The sequence below is a fragment of the Babylonia areolata genome, chromosome 1 (assembly GCF_041734735.1).
Source record: "Babylonia areolata isolate BAREFJ2019XMU chromosome 1, ASM4173473v1, whole genome shotgun sequence".
NCBI lineage: Eukaryota > Metazoa > Mollusca > Gastropoda > Neogastropoda > Buccinidae > Babylonia > Babylonia areolata.
The window spans coordinates 93,677,586-93,692,585 of record NC_134876.1 but is presented as its reverse complement, the minus strand read 5'-3'; the positions used below and the strand labels follow the sequence as shown (position 1 = coordinate 93,692,585).

Sequence of the window (15,000 nt, the reverse complement as noted above, 5' to 3'; positions counted from 1 at the left end):
TAAAATATATGCATTTATGTTGTTGCCCCCGTGTCAAAAGACCTTTCTTGGCAATGACAATAAATAATTCCAGTGTCCAGTGTCCAGTGTGTCTGTCTGTCTGTCTCTGTGCATTATGTCAATCTCTCACTGTGTTACTGGACTCACTGCATTGTCCTGTGGCCAGCAGACCCAAAGAAGTGTGGAAGTACCCTCACTGTAAGTCAGGTCTGTCAGTTTGATTCATTGTCTGCTGTCCCTTTCATTGTTTGCATAAAATTCCTGTTAGGAATCAGCATGTACTACCACTGAACAGTATGGCATATATATATATATAATCTTTCATGGAAGCGTTTCTGTAGTCATGCATTTCATTGTCTTATCACTTCCCAGAAGAGGTTATTGAGTTTAGAGACAAAACAGGAAGTAATGTTTAAGTGAAGGCCAAATGGCAACAATTTTACAATTGTTTGTTCACACCTGGTTCTGATTTCTTTTCTTATTGCCTCTCTGTCTTTGATTGTTGTAATTCAGAGGCTAATATATACATAACAATGTGAATTTTCCTAATCCGAATGCTCTTTCGCTTGATTCAGTTGATGCTGTGTGTCTTTTCTGTTTATTGGTCTGCCTGTTTGTCTGTGTCTAATAAAATAGTCTTGTTTCTCTCTCTTTTTGGGGGGTAATTTTTGACTCACTTGTGTAAACAAAGTGAGTCTATGTTTTAACCCTGTGTTCGGTTGTCTGTGTGTGTGTGTGTGTGTCCGTGGTAAACTTTAACATTGACATTTTCTCTGCAAATACTTTGTCAGTTGACACCAAATTAGGCATAAAAATAGGAAAAATTCAGTTCTTTCCAATCATCTTGTTTAAAAAATACTGCACCTCTGGGATGGGCACAAAAAAAGAAAAAAAAAAAAAAAAAGAAAAAAGAAAAAAAAAAGAAGCCTAATTATATGCAAACTTCATTTACTGTTATATTTATATTTTTTGTATTCTCTAAACTTGGCACTTTGATCTGATATTCTGACCCAACAACAAGAGGAGTCATTATTATCATTTTTTGTTCAAACAGGAACTTCTTTTGCTAAGCATGGAAGTTTTATTTATTTTGCAAACGTTTTGGTGCAGTTAGTAAAAAAGGAAAATTACTCTGTAATTAATGCTAGGGGAATTAATTCGAATCAGGTTAGGACTTTTTTTTTCTTTTTTTTTAACGCAAAGCTTTATAATAACAAATACAGAACACATTTTAACAATTAGATTTTTTTTTTTTTTAAGTGTATCACAAGTGAGTCTTGAAGGCCTTGCCTCTCTTGTTTTTCAAACATTAAATTGCATGTTCACACTTGTATGGGTTTTTAACTGATCAATAAGAACAAACAAGTACTTTTTAAAAAGTGTGTGATGAAGCTTTGTGCCTGAGCTCTGTTCATTGTGAAGCATTTGGTGTTGGAGACAGGCTGAAATTCACCTGCATATAATTTGTATTAAAATATTTAAAAAAAGAAAGAAAAGAAGAGTGTGGTTATGTAGGGCTGTCTGGGGTAGTGGTGGGTGGATGGGATGGATGAGGTATTGGGGCTTGGCAGGTAAATAGGAAAGAGAGTGAGAAAAAGAGAAAGTATTTGTAATGTTTGTGAATTGTGCACGTGTGCCTGCGTGTGCATGCCAGATGGGTTCATACATGAAAAAAGAAAAAGAATGGGAGAAGTGACACTGACCCCATATATATATATATATCTATCTGTGTGTGTGTGTGTGTGGTGAAAGAGAGCTTGAAGAGAGAGATTGAGAGACAATAATGATACTAAACAAATAAGCAAAAAATGTTAAACATACACACACACACACACACACACACACATGCATAACAGATATGCAACAAACATGCAGTTTCACAGATATGAAAGCACAAACAAATACGCATAAACATACATGAGCCCAGACACACAAATTACCCTGCACCCCCCCACACTCCCCCACACACTCATTTCTAGGCCCCCCCCAACCCCCTGCCCCCCTGACACACACTTACACAAATATATATATATATATATGCACAAAACAAAAACAAAAACAAACAAAAAAGCAAAAAAATAAGCATGCCATCAATTGTGATCAGTGTATACATTTCATGTTGAATAATTCTGCAAGAAAATAAATAATGCAGCAGTCTCTTTCAGACCAGGATGAACTTTCTTGAGGAACACTCTGGGGATTTGTTGATGAATCAGAGGGTGCCCTCCCACCTCTGTGTCACCAGCCCTTCTGTGGTGGTGAATGGCGCCTTTCATGGCAACAGCACAGGTCAGTGAATTTGGTAAACAGATGTTGCTGGATGTTTCTTTTCCTCTCTCTGGATCCTTCCGCCTGATCTTCCCATTCTGCCGAAGATGTTAGGATGTGTGTGCTGTCCTTTCTTCCTTATATACTTATATTTTTTAATGGGAAGTGCATGCTGCATTTAGAGCCTCAAAATAGTGTCATATGGCAATAAAAACACTGTTGTGACCCCCCCTAGCCCCCCCCCCCCTCCCCGAGCCCCCTTCCCCACCCCCCGGGGTCTCCAACTAGATCCAGTGCACTGTCTGAAAAATGGCTTGCAACCTTCAGGAATATAATGCTTTATATCTTGTATCACTGAAGACAAATCATGTACCATTCTGGAATAGAAAGCTTTATATCTTGCATCCCTGACAGCAAATCATCTACCATTCTGGAATAGAAAGCTTTATATCTTGCATCCCTGACAACAAATCATTTACCTTTCTGGAATAGAACACTTTATTATATCTTGCATCCCTGACAACAAATCATTTACCGTTCTGGAATAGAACACTTTATTATATCTTGCATCCATGACAACAAATCATTTACCTTTCTGGAATAGAACACTTTATTATATCTTGCATCCCTGATAACAAATCATTTACCTTTCTGGAATAGAACACTTTATTATATCTTGCATTCTGGAACAGAACACTTTACATCTTGCATCTCTGTAGACCAATCATTACCCATTCTGAAATGGAACACATTAAATTTTGCATCTGTATAGTAAAAAAAAAAAAATCATTTACCATTCTGGAATAGGAAGCTTTATATCTTGCATCCCTGAAGACAAATAATTCACTATTTTATTGCATGCGATTTCTCATGTTCTTGCATACAACAGGCTCTATCTATCTATCTTATCTTTCTATCTAACTGTCTGTCTATCTCTCTGTCTATCCATCTACTTTGTTTATCAGAGAGTTAGTATGCTCTCTGTATAAATCAGCTTCTTCTTCTTCCTCGTTCACCTCCCGTTAGATGAAGGCTGCTGTCTGTCACAGCTCCTCCAGGTTACCATACAGCTTGGCTTCCACTACTGTCGGTGTTGGCCAGTACTTCTTGAAGGATGTGGTCAGTTGTCATTGGTCCCTCACCACAAGGGCACGGTATAAATCATTTCATCTGTTTCATTTTACAGAGCTGTGTCATTTTGCAAGTTACTGTTTGCTTGCTTTTTTCAGACAGTGACAGTGTTTGATGTATAAAGCAGTTGAAATTTTATTTAGATGGGCAGTCCCGATATGGCTGCGTGCCGTCAGTCAGCTGGAATATAAGCAGCATTGTCAAATGTCAAACCAGTTTCAGTGATGGACACCCAGCTCCCCCATGTGGTGATCGAGGAACAGCCCCAGCAGAGGGGCTTCAGGTACCGTTATGAGTGTGAAGGACAGTCCCATGGAGGGCTACAGGGGGAGAAGACAGAGCGGAACAGCAAGTCCTACCCATCCATCCGGGTGAGAAAGCAAGACAGGAGGGAGGGAGGGAGGGGGTAGGATAGATTTGCAAGACTTACCTGAGAGAGCTAAGAGGGGTTGCATGACTTACCTGCCCTTTTTGGTGGGTGAGAGATCAGGTAGGTGAGGGGAAGGGGGTTAAGAGAAATATTGCAAGTCTCACCTGTCCTTTAGGTGATATAGGAGGCAAGGAGGGGGTAGATATTGCAAAACCTGTCAGTCCTTTAGGTGAGAGAGCAGACAGGTGGGATAAGGGGGGTAAAAAAGATAGATTGCAAGACTTACCTGTCCTTCAGGTGAGAGAGCAGGCAGGGATTGAGGGAGAAGCTGAGAGAAGAACAGAGGTGATGGGGGAGGAGATTACGAAAGCCCAGACCATTTCTGTTGGTTTGAAGACTGCATTATCTTTGCTGTACATACTTTCTTCAGACATTAAAAAAAGTAAGACAGTGTAGAATAGGTGTGGTGTGAAAAGTTTATTGATTAGATAAATTTTGTTGGTGTCAGTGTTATGGCAAATTCTTTAATCATAACATTTCCTGCTGTCAGTGTTGTGGCAATTTTTTAATTATAGATTTTGCTGCTGTCAGTGTTTGTGGCAATTTTTAAATCATAAATTTTGCTGCTGTCAGTATTGTGGGATTAAAAAAAAACAAAAAACTTTTTTTTCTTTTTCTTTTTTTAATGGTCAAGGTGAAAAACTACACGGGTCCAGCTCGGGTGGAAGTGTCACTGGTGACAGACGAAAACCCTCCCCGCATCCATGCCCACAAGCTGGTGGGCAAGAACTGTGAGGATGGGGTGTGTCGCATGGACATCCCCTCCACTGCCAGTGTCATATGGTAAGCGTGTTTGTATGTGTGTGTGTGGGAGGGGGGGGGGGGGTGGAGTGGGGAAGGGGGAGCAGGGTGTGGATGTGTGTTGTGTGGGGGTGTGTGCATGTGTGGGGGTTGGTGTGTGTGGGGGTGGGGTGGGGGGGTGGGATGGGGGTTGGTGTGTATGTGTGTGTGTGTGTGTGTGGGGGTGTATAGAGGTCAGGGGGACTGGGTGTAGTTTTGTTGGGGGTGGGGGGTGGGGGGTCAGTGTGTCTGTGTGTGGTGGGGGAGGGTACATTGTGTGTGTATGGGGCTGGGGTGTGTGGGGGTCATTGTGTGTTTGTGTGTGTTTGTGTGTGTATGTGTGTGTGTATGGTAGGGGGTGTGGGGTAGGCTGTATGTGTGTGTGTGGTGGGGGGGGGGGTGCATGTGTGGGGTGCATGTGTGGGGGTTGTTGGTGTGTGTGTGGGTGGGTTGGTGGATGGGTAGGGTTGGTGTGTGGGGGATACGGTTGGGGGGTGGGTGGGTGGGTTGGTAAGTGTGTGTGTGTATGGGGTGCAGGGGGACTGGGTGTAGGTGTGTTGGGGGTGGGGGGATCAGTGGGATGGGGGTGTTGTGGAGGAGGGTAGGTTGTGTGTGTGTGTGTGTGGTATTGTGTTGTGTTGTGTTGTGTTGTGTTGTGTTTCTTGAATGATTTGCATGAGTGGCACCATCTGAAAGTCGGTGTGAAAGAGAATGATCATGGGCCAGAAGATGATCTGTGTCTTATGTTCAGATGTAACTGTGTTTGCTCTTGTCTGTGCACATTACCTTGGCTTCATTTCAATGTCAGTCTTTTGATTATTCTATAAAAAAAAGAACTGAAAAAGAAAGCTAAACACCCTTCATTTCTTTGTTTCTGTGTTTCTCTCTTTTGATTTATCTGTCCTTCTGTCTGTCCTCTGTCCTTCTGTATGTCCTCTGTCAGTCCTTCTCTCAAGGGCAGACTGGAAAAAATAGGACATGCTTGAAATCTTAACCCTTGAGCTGGAGAAAAACGTTTCGAGATCAGAGTTTTTATATGCTCTCTCTCAGCGTTAGTGCTTCAGTGCTCCATTCTTTATCGGCTGTTTTTGCTCAGTGTTGTATAATTGCTGCATGGGACAAAGAAAAAGGAAAAATATAGTCAGCACACATTGTGATATGAAACTGTGAAGAATGAAATGGGATGAATAAAAGCTTCTTGTGTGTGTGTGTGTGTGTGTGTGTGTGTGTGTGTGTGTGACAGTTTCCCGTTCCTGTGCATCCAGCACGTGACGAGGAAGAAGGCAGTAGAGGCGTTGTTGCATCGCATCAAGGCGGACAGGAAACTGAAGGAACAGCTGTCAGGAGCTCACCTGTCCTCACAGCCACACACCTCAGGTATCCAGCTTTGGATTCTTAACTGACGGGCACAATAGCCAAGTGGTTAAAGCGTTGGACTTTCAATCTGAGGGTCCTAGGTTCGAATCACAGTAACGGTGCCTGGTGGGGAAAGGGTGGAGATTTTTCTGATCTCCCAGGTCAACATATGTGCAGACCTGTTTGTACCTGAACCCCCTTCATATGAATACGCAAGCAGAAGATCAAATATGCTCATTAAAGATCCTTTACTCTATGTCAGCGTTTGGTGGGTTATGGAAACAAGAACATACCCAGCATGCACACCCCTGAAAACAGAGTGTGGCTGCCAACATGGCGGGATAAAAATGGTCATACAAATAAAAGCCCATTTGTGTACATATGAGTGAACATGGGAGTTGCAGCCCATGAACAAAGAAGAAGAAGAAGATTCTTAACTTAATGCCCTGACTGCTGAACGTTGATGTAATGAGGTCAGCGTGGCATGGTGTTGCAATTAGTAGTGCTTGGGTTTTTGACTCACTTGTGTAAACAAAGTGAGTCTATGTTTTAACCCGGTGTTCGGTTGTCTGTGTGTGTGTGTGTGTGTGTGTGTCTGTGTGTCCGTGGTAAACTTTAACATTGCCATTTTCTCTGCAAATACTTTGTCAGTTGACACCAAATTTGGCATAAAAATAGGGAAAATTCAGTTCTTTCCAGTCATCTTGTTTAAAACAATATTGCACCTCTGGGATGGGCACAAAAAATTAAAAAAAGAAGCCTAATTATATGCAAACTGCATTTACTGTACCACAATCTTATGTCAGTGAGGTGACAGCCCTTCACTGACATCCTGACCTGTCAGTTCAATCTTACGTCAGTGAGGTGACAGCTCTTCACTGACATCCTGACCTGTCAGTTCAATCTTACGTCATTGAGGTGGCAGCCCTTCACTGACATCCTGACCTGTCAGTTCAATCTTACATCAGTTAGGTGACAGCCCTTCACTGACATCCTGACCTGTCAGTTCAATCTTACCTCAGTGAGGTGACAGCCCTTCACCAACATTTTGACCCGTCAGTTCAATCTTACTTCAGTGAGGTGACAGCCCTTCACTGACATCTTGACTTGTCAATTCCATCTTACCTCAGTGAGGTGACAGCCCATCACTGACATCCTGACCTGTCAGTTCAATCTTACGTCAGTGAGGTGACAGCCCTTCACAGACATTTTGACCAGTCAGTTCAGTCATACCTCAGTGAGGTGACAGCCTTTCACTGACATCCTGACCTGTCAGTTCAATCTTACGTCAGTGAGGTGACAGCTCTTCACTGACATCCTGACCTGTCAGTTCAATCTTACGTCAGTGAGGTGACAGCCCTTCACTGACATCCTGACCTGTCAGTTCAATCTTACATCAGTTAGGTGACAGCCCATCACTGACATCCTGACCTGTCAGTTCAATCTTACGTCAGTGAGGTGATAGCCTTTCACTGACATCCTGACGTGTCAGTTCAGTCTTACCTCAGTTAGGTGACAGCCCTTCACTGACCATCTGACCTGTCAGTTCAATCTTACGTCAGTGAGGTGACAGCCCATCACTGACATTCTGACCTGTCAATTCAATCTTACGTCAGTGAGGTGACAGCCCTTCACTGACATCCTGACCTGTCAGTTCAATCTTACCTCAGTGAGGTGACAGCCCTTCACCAACATTTTGACCCGTCAGTTCAATCTTACTTCAGTGAGGTGACAGCCCTTCACTGACATCTTGACTTGTCAATTCCATCTTACCTCAGTGAGGTGACAGCCCATCACTGACATCCTGACCTGTCAGTTCAATCTTACGTCAGTGAGGTGACAGCCCTTCACAGACATTTTGACCAGTCAGTTCAGTCATACCTCAGTGAGGTGACAGCCCTTCACTGACATCCTGACCTGTGAGTTCAATCATATGTCAGTGTGGTGACAGCTCTTCACTGACATCCTGACCTGTCAGTTCAATCTTACCTCAGTGAGGTGACAGCCCTTCACTGACATCCTGACCTGTCAGTTCAATCTTACCTCAGTGAGGTGACAGCCCTTCACTGACATCCTGACCTGTCAGTTCAGTCTTACGTCAGTGAGGTGACAGCCCTTCACTGACATCCTGACCTGTCAGTTCAATCTTACCTCAGTGAGGTGACAGCCCTTCACCGACATTTTAACCCGTCAGTTCAATCTTACGTCAGTGAGGTGACAGCCCATCACTGACATCCTGACCTGTCAGTTCAATCTTACGTCAGTGAGGTGACAGCCCATCACTGACATCCTGACCTGTCAGTTCAGTCTTACATCAGTTAGGTGACAGCCCTTCACTGACATTCTGACTTGTCAGTTCAATCTTACCTCAGTGAGGTGACAGCCCTTCACTGACATCCTGACCTGTCAGTTCAATCTTACCTCAGTGAGGTGACAGCCCTTCACTGACATCCTGACCTGACGGTTCCATCTTACCTCGGTGGTGGCCCTTTACTGACGAGTATACTTGTCTGAAGCATTCAAAGGGTAAAACATTGACTGACTGACTAACTGACTGATTGATAGAATGATTGACTGTTTGACTGTATGACTGATCACTTGACTGATTGATAAACTGATTGACTAGTTGTTTGATTTAGTGATTGGTGAATTGATTGATTGACTGATTAATTAACTGATTGATTGATTGACTCTTTGATTGACTGATGGCACAAACACACTTTACGCATGGAAGAAACACAGTTTTCACAAGGAATGGACACAATCACTTTACACAAAGAACAAACCCAGTGACTTTAACCCTTTCACCGCCAGTTAATTTAGAGTACAAAATTCCCTTGTGGTATAAACACAGAAAAACAGTGGCTAAGAATAGCTGGGGGTTCCCCCTGCGATATATAGAAAATATAGCCTATCCTACCACCGAACATCAAGAGCAGTAGGTTCATGGATAACATACCAATGAATGGTCAACTTTCAGTGACATGGGTCCTCTACCACGCCTGTGCATAAATGCGAGCTTGGCGGTGAAAAGGTTAAAGGAGAAGCCAGTTCAGACGAGGAAGAAGATGTGTCAGTCACCACCATTTCCCACGCCACACAAAGGCTGATGACAGGATCCACTTGACACTGCCCATGCCAAAAGCATTACAATGAAGCAAACCTGGAAACTTCCTTGCACTCACAATCATGCACAGGACTATTCATGTGTTTTCCCACCTGTCATCCATAGGCTTTTCTGTGTGTGTGTGTGTGTGTGTGTGTGTGTGTGTGTGTGTGTGTGTGTGTGTGTGTGGTTATATGTGTATGTGAAAGAACTCATCTTCACAGTGTTATTATCCCTTAATGTATAAGAACACTATGTGTGTGTGTGTGTGTGTGTGTGTGGTGTGTGTGTGTGTGTGTGTGCGTGTGTGTGTGTTCGCTCATGTGTGCATGTATTTGTGTGCACATGTGTGTGTTCATGGCTCTTTGTGTGCGTGAAGGAACTCATCTTCACAGTGTTGTCCCTTAGGGTATCAGTGCATCTGTTTTTGGCTCACTTGTGTAAACAAGTGAATCTGTGTAATAACACTGATTAGGTAGTCTGAGTGATTGTGTGTGTGTGTGTGTGTGTGTGTGTGTGTGTGTTTGGTGTGTGTGTGCGCATGTGTGTGTGTGTGTGTGTGTGTGTGTGTGTTTGGTGTGTGTGTGTGTGTGTGTGTGTGTGTGTGTGTGTGTGTGTTTGGTGTGTGTGTGCGCGTGTGTGTGTGTGTGGTAAACTTTAACAAAGTAGTGTGATTTGGATTGATAGGCCTGTATATATGTAAGCACTGGTACCATACCCCTACCTCCACACCACCCGCATTTTCAATTTTGTTCAAGTTGTTCTTAATTGAGCAGGAATCACACTTTAAACCATGGAGGCTTTGTCTTCATGTTTTATAATCATGCTGAACTGAATGCTGACAATGGGTTCTCCCCCTCTGTGTGTGTGTGTGTGTGTGTGTGTGTGTATGTGTGAGTGTGTGTTTTGTGCCTGTTTGTGTCTGTGTATGTGACTGTGTGCATGTGTGTCTGTCTGTGTGTGTCGGTAAAGGAACTCATCTTCACAGTGTTATTACCATAGCATCTAAATATAAATACACCCGTAAAGTGAACTGAATGCTGTTGCAACGTGTTCTTTGTACAGCGGAGGACAACTTACTGGTGATGGAACAGGCCCAGGAGCAGGCCCGGAGCATGGCACTGAACAAGGTGCGACTGCAGTTCCAGGTCTTCCTGCCTGACGCTGAGGGCCGCTACCTCACCATGCTGCCCCCTGTTGTGTCACAGCCCATCTATGACAGCAGTAAGGCTGGCTCTTTCCTGCCTGATTATCTCTCTCTCTTTTGCCAACAAAGCACAGCCCATCAGTGACAGCAGTAAGGCTGGTTCTTTTCTTATCCTGATTATCTCTCTCTCATTTGCCACCAAAGCACAGCCCATCAGTGACAGCAGTAAGGCTGGTTCTTTTCTCGTCCTGATAATCTGTCTCTTTTGCCAACAGTGTACAGCTCATCAGTGACAGCAGTAAGGCTGGTTCTTTCCTGCCTGATTATCTCTCTCTCTTTTGCCAACAAAGCACAGCCCATCTATGACAGCAGTAAGGCTGGTTCTTTCCTGTTCTGATTATCTCTCTCTCTTTTGCCAACAAAGCACAGCCCATCTATGACAGCAGTAAGGCTGGTTCTTTTCTCGTCCTGATAATCTGTCTCTTTTGCCAACAGTGTACAGCTCATCAGTGACAGCAGTAAGGCTGGTTCTTTCCTGTTCTGATTATCTCTCTCTCTTTTGCCAACAAAGCACAGCCCATCTATGACAGCAGTAAGGCTGGTTCATTCCTGTCCTGATTATTTCCCTTTTTACAAAGTACAGCCCATCTATGACTGCAGTCAGGCTGGTTCTGTTCTTTTCTGTCCCGATTATCTCTCTTTTCCAGAGCACAGCCCATCTATGACTGCAGTAATACCGGTTCTTTTCTCGTCCTGATTATCTGTTGCTTTTCCAAAGCAAACCATGCACAGTTGGTTGTGGCGGCTGAAAGGGTAGAATTGTGGATTCTTGCCCAAGTTTCCTGAGTTTGGTCCCCAGTCTTGGTGCTCCTGGTGGCTTAAGTATTGAGATTTTTTTTCTCCCAGGTGAACATAGGTGAGGACCTGCAGAAGAAGAAGAAGAAGAAGAAACCATAAACACACTCGCATTCACTGTCCCTTTCTGTCTTTCTTAATACATTGTGAAAAATGTTTTACGAAAAAAACTTAGCCGTGTGAAGAGCACAGGAACAGGAGTCATGATGGCTGCCGGAAAAAGAGGGCGCTAGCCAGCGGGTCAAAGGGGAGGTTACCTACTTCTGGGAGGTTATCGGCCGTAGTTTCGTTTTCTCCGCATAGGTGGATAGTAGTTTGCCCTGCCGGAGTCTGCACTAGTTGGGTCACGGTAAGTATGTTATTTAAATGTAATTTTAGATAGAAAATTTCCGTTTTGCCCTATATAGATATGTTTAGGAGTATCAACACAGAATTGCCAAATGACTTAATCTGTGGTGAAAGATGTGGGTATCAAAGATTTAAAAGTAAATTCAGTTGTTAGATAAGTAAAATACTAGAGGTAGGGAAAATTGGGTGTTTAAAGTTATGCAGATTATGGTTGGGATATGTATGGATTAATCAAGGAGTTGGGAACATAAATGCATTTCCAGACTGTTTTTTAACAGAACTATTGATCGCAGATGGAATGCTCACATCCAAGACAGTATCCATGACAGAAGATGTGATTTGTATTGACAGTTAAAACTCACTGTACTGTATTCCAGCATACATGCCCACAAAAGTGGACAAACATAAAAAAAATCTATGATGACAAGATCTAGATTTGGCTTGTCTGATGTTACTGTTCATCATTTTTTACTCACTTGTGTAAACAAAGTGAGTCTATGTTTTAACCCGGTGTTTGGTTGTCTCTGTGTGTGTGTGTGTGTGTGTGTGTGTGTGTGTGTCCGTGGTAAACTTTAACATTGACATTTTCTCTGCAAATACTTTGTCAGTTGAAACCAAATTAGGCATAAAAATAGGAAAAATTCAGTTCTTTCCAGTCATCTTGTTTAAAACAATATTGCACCTCTGGGATGGGCAAAAAAAAAAAAAAGAGAAAAAAAAAAAAGAAGCCTAATTATATGCAAACTGCATTTACGGTTATATTTATATTTTTTGTATTCTCTAAACTTGGCCCTTTGATCTGATATTCTGACCCAACAACAAGAGCAGTCATTAATATCATTTTTTGTTCAAACAGGAACTTCTTTTGCTAAGCATGGAAGTTTTATTTATTTTGCAAACGTTTTGGTGCAGATAGTAAAAAAGGGAAATTACTCTGTAATTAATGCTAGGGGAGTTAATTTGCTTTAAACTGATCTTTCTCATCTTAAACATTACATTTTGAAATTATACTCAATACATGAAAAACTTGGATTTTAAAAAAAAAGTGTATCACAAGTGAGTCTTGAAGGCCTTGCCTCTCTTGTTGTAAGGATGCATGTGAAAGCGAAATATATTTTGTGTTTCACTGTCCCCACCCTGGATGATCTCAAAGAACAATTAATCTCAATCAAGTTTCATAGACATTCTTCTGTATTCAAACTTATATTGCTCATGACCTCTGTGAATGAGGATGTTGTGAAACAATTTGCCATTTATTTGTATAAGGCGTATCAGAATCGGTCTATCAGTTGTACATAAACTGTATTGTAATTTTATTTGTCAAATTCAGTGTTACATTGATGAACTAGTATTTTCACACCATCCCTTTATGAGGGGCTATGGCCTATAATGAATAAAATGTTCACCTTCACATTCTTTCTCTCATACACTTGCACACTTACAGACACACGGATACACACAGAGAAACAGAGACAGACAGACAGAAAGACAAACACACGCAAACACACATGCACACACGCATGCACACGCGCACATGCGCACACACACACACACACACACTTACACAGAACAAAAAAAGACACTTGTAAGTTGATGGGTCTGTTGCACACAGAGGCACCTGGGGCATCAACGCTGAAGATCTGTCGCATGGACAAATTTGGTGGCTGCTGTACTGGCAACGAAGAGGTGTTCCTGTTGTGTGAAAAGGTCCAGAAAGGTCAGAGAAAGAGAACGAACGAATGAATGAATAGTTTATTATGGCCAGGTGAATTTTTGCCCATTCACAAGGGTGGGGAAGGCGTTGTACATGTCAGAAACATAAAGAAATATGAAAAACTGGTGCACTGTACACATGGTCACGACATGGAATCCACATCATGCGAATAATTATAATTATGTCATACATGAATATTCACTATTTTCGCGAACACTTGTTTATAGTTGTGTTATGATATTTTAGAAAAAGCAGAATAGTCCCTTTTTTCTTTGAATGGATTTGTTTATAGTTGTGTTATGACAATAAAAAAAACCGCAAGCTCACTTTTTTACATGAACAGACACAGACAGACAGACACTTACATATCTACATGTGTGCATGCGCTTGTGCGTGCGCGCGCGCGCACACACACACACACACACACACATGTATAATGCTAATATAATAGATGACAGATATGTGTACCAGTGTTTTTATGGTAAGTGAATTGTACATGTCTTTTTTCATTTCTACCTTGTATATAGTATTATTTGTTCTGTTGGAAGACCAACATATTTGTGTTCCACATGGTGTACACATATGTATCTGTGTCTTTATTACATTTAGAACCTACATGAACACAGCAGAAAGATGGCTGTGTGGTAATGCGTCTGCCAATGAAGTTAGAGAATCCGAGCGGGTGGGACTGAATCCCACACTTGCCAGAATCTTCTCCACTCCTGCACTAGACCTTGAGTGATGGTATGGATGTTAGTCATTCAGCTGAAGCAGATAAACTGAGGTCCCGAATGTAGCATGCCCTTAGCATAATAATAATAATAATAATGGTACTTATATAGCGCTGAATCTTGTGCATAGACAAATCTAAGCGCTTTCGCACCAGTCATTCTCACGCACACATAACTCTAAAACTGGAGAAACTAAAAGACAAGGAAGAGGCAGGGAAGGGAGGCTATTTTGGGAAGAGGTGGGTTTTAAGGCCAGACTTGAAAGAGCTGAGTGTGGAGACTTGACGAAGCGAAAGAGGAAGTTCATTCCAATTGCAAGGTCCAGAGACAGAGAAAGAACGGCGGCCAACAGTCAAGAGTTTGAATCTGGGTATGCGTAAGTGAAGTGGATCCGAAACTGATCGTAGTGAGCGAGATGGAGTGTAGAGGTGAAGGCAGCCACAGAGATAGGAAGGGGCTGATTTGTGAGTACATTTGTAGCATAGAGTGCTGATCTTTTACTTTATTCGGTGTGAGACAGGGAGCCAGTGAAGATGTTGCAAAAGAGGAGTGATGTGCTCAGATCTTTTCTTTCTGAGGACGAGTCGGGCAGCAGAATTTTGTATGCGCTGAAGGGACTGAATGGATGAAGCAGGCAAACCAGACAATAGAGAGTTACAGTAGTCAAGGCGAGAGAGAATGAGAGAAACGACAAGTCTAGATGTTGCGTCAATGTAAAAGAACCCATGGTGACTGGAAAGTTGTCCGTAGCAAAATTTCTTAGTAAAACAAAAGCCTGACGAAATGATGTGGGAAACAGAGGTCAGCTGGCTATACCCAGGTTGACAGCCTGTTGTGTGAATGACTTGGTGTTTGTAGAGCGCTTAGTGCTTAGTCTCCAACAGAGCAGAGACACTGTGTAACTAGTCTCAACAATGACAACTCTTCATCTGTTCTCACAGAGGACATACAAGTGTGCTTTGTGGAGTATGACAGTGACAACAATGTGAAGTGGCAGGCATGTGGAAACTTCAGTCCTCTGGATGTCCATCGGCAGGTCAGTCCCTTCATCTGTCTTTTCTTTTACTTTTTAATCGTTTTTTTGTTTTGTTTTTTGGTGGGTCCTTCAGCCTGCTATTTTCCTATGCTGCTTTT

At 42.5% G+C, this 15,000-nt stretch overlaps 1 protein-coding gene across 2 annotated transcripts in view; it reads left to right on the top strand.

Moving 5' to 3' along the window:
• LOC143289315 (nuclear factor NF-kappa-B p105 subunit-like) overlaps positions 1-15,000 on the top strand; it is a 49,224-nt gene that overhangs the window by 1,082 nt on the left and 33,142 nt on the right. The window contains exons 2-8 of one of the 2 annotated variants that reach the window (XM_076598318.1): positions 2,166-2,289; positions 3,616-3,770; positions 4,464-4,612; positions 5,853-5,986; positions 10,137-10,295; positions 13,034-13,138; positions 14,808-14,902. In XM_076598318.1, coding sequence (XP_076454433.1) covers positions 2,172-2,289; positions 3,616-3,770; positions 4,464-4,612; positions 5,853-5,986; positions 10,137-10,295; positions 13,034-13,138; positions 14,808-14,902 — 915 coding nt within the window. In that variant the 5' untranslated portion in view covers positions 2,166-2,171. Of the gene's footprint in view, positions 1-2,155; positions 2,290-3,615; positions 3,771-4,463; positions 4,613-5,852; positions 5,987-10,136; positions 10,296-13,033; positions 13,139-14,807; positions 14,903-15,000 lie in introns of both variants that reach the window. The other variant, XM_076598325.1, reaches the window with a different exon arrangement.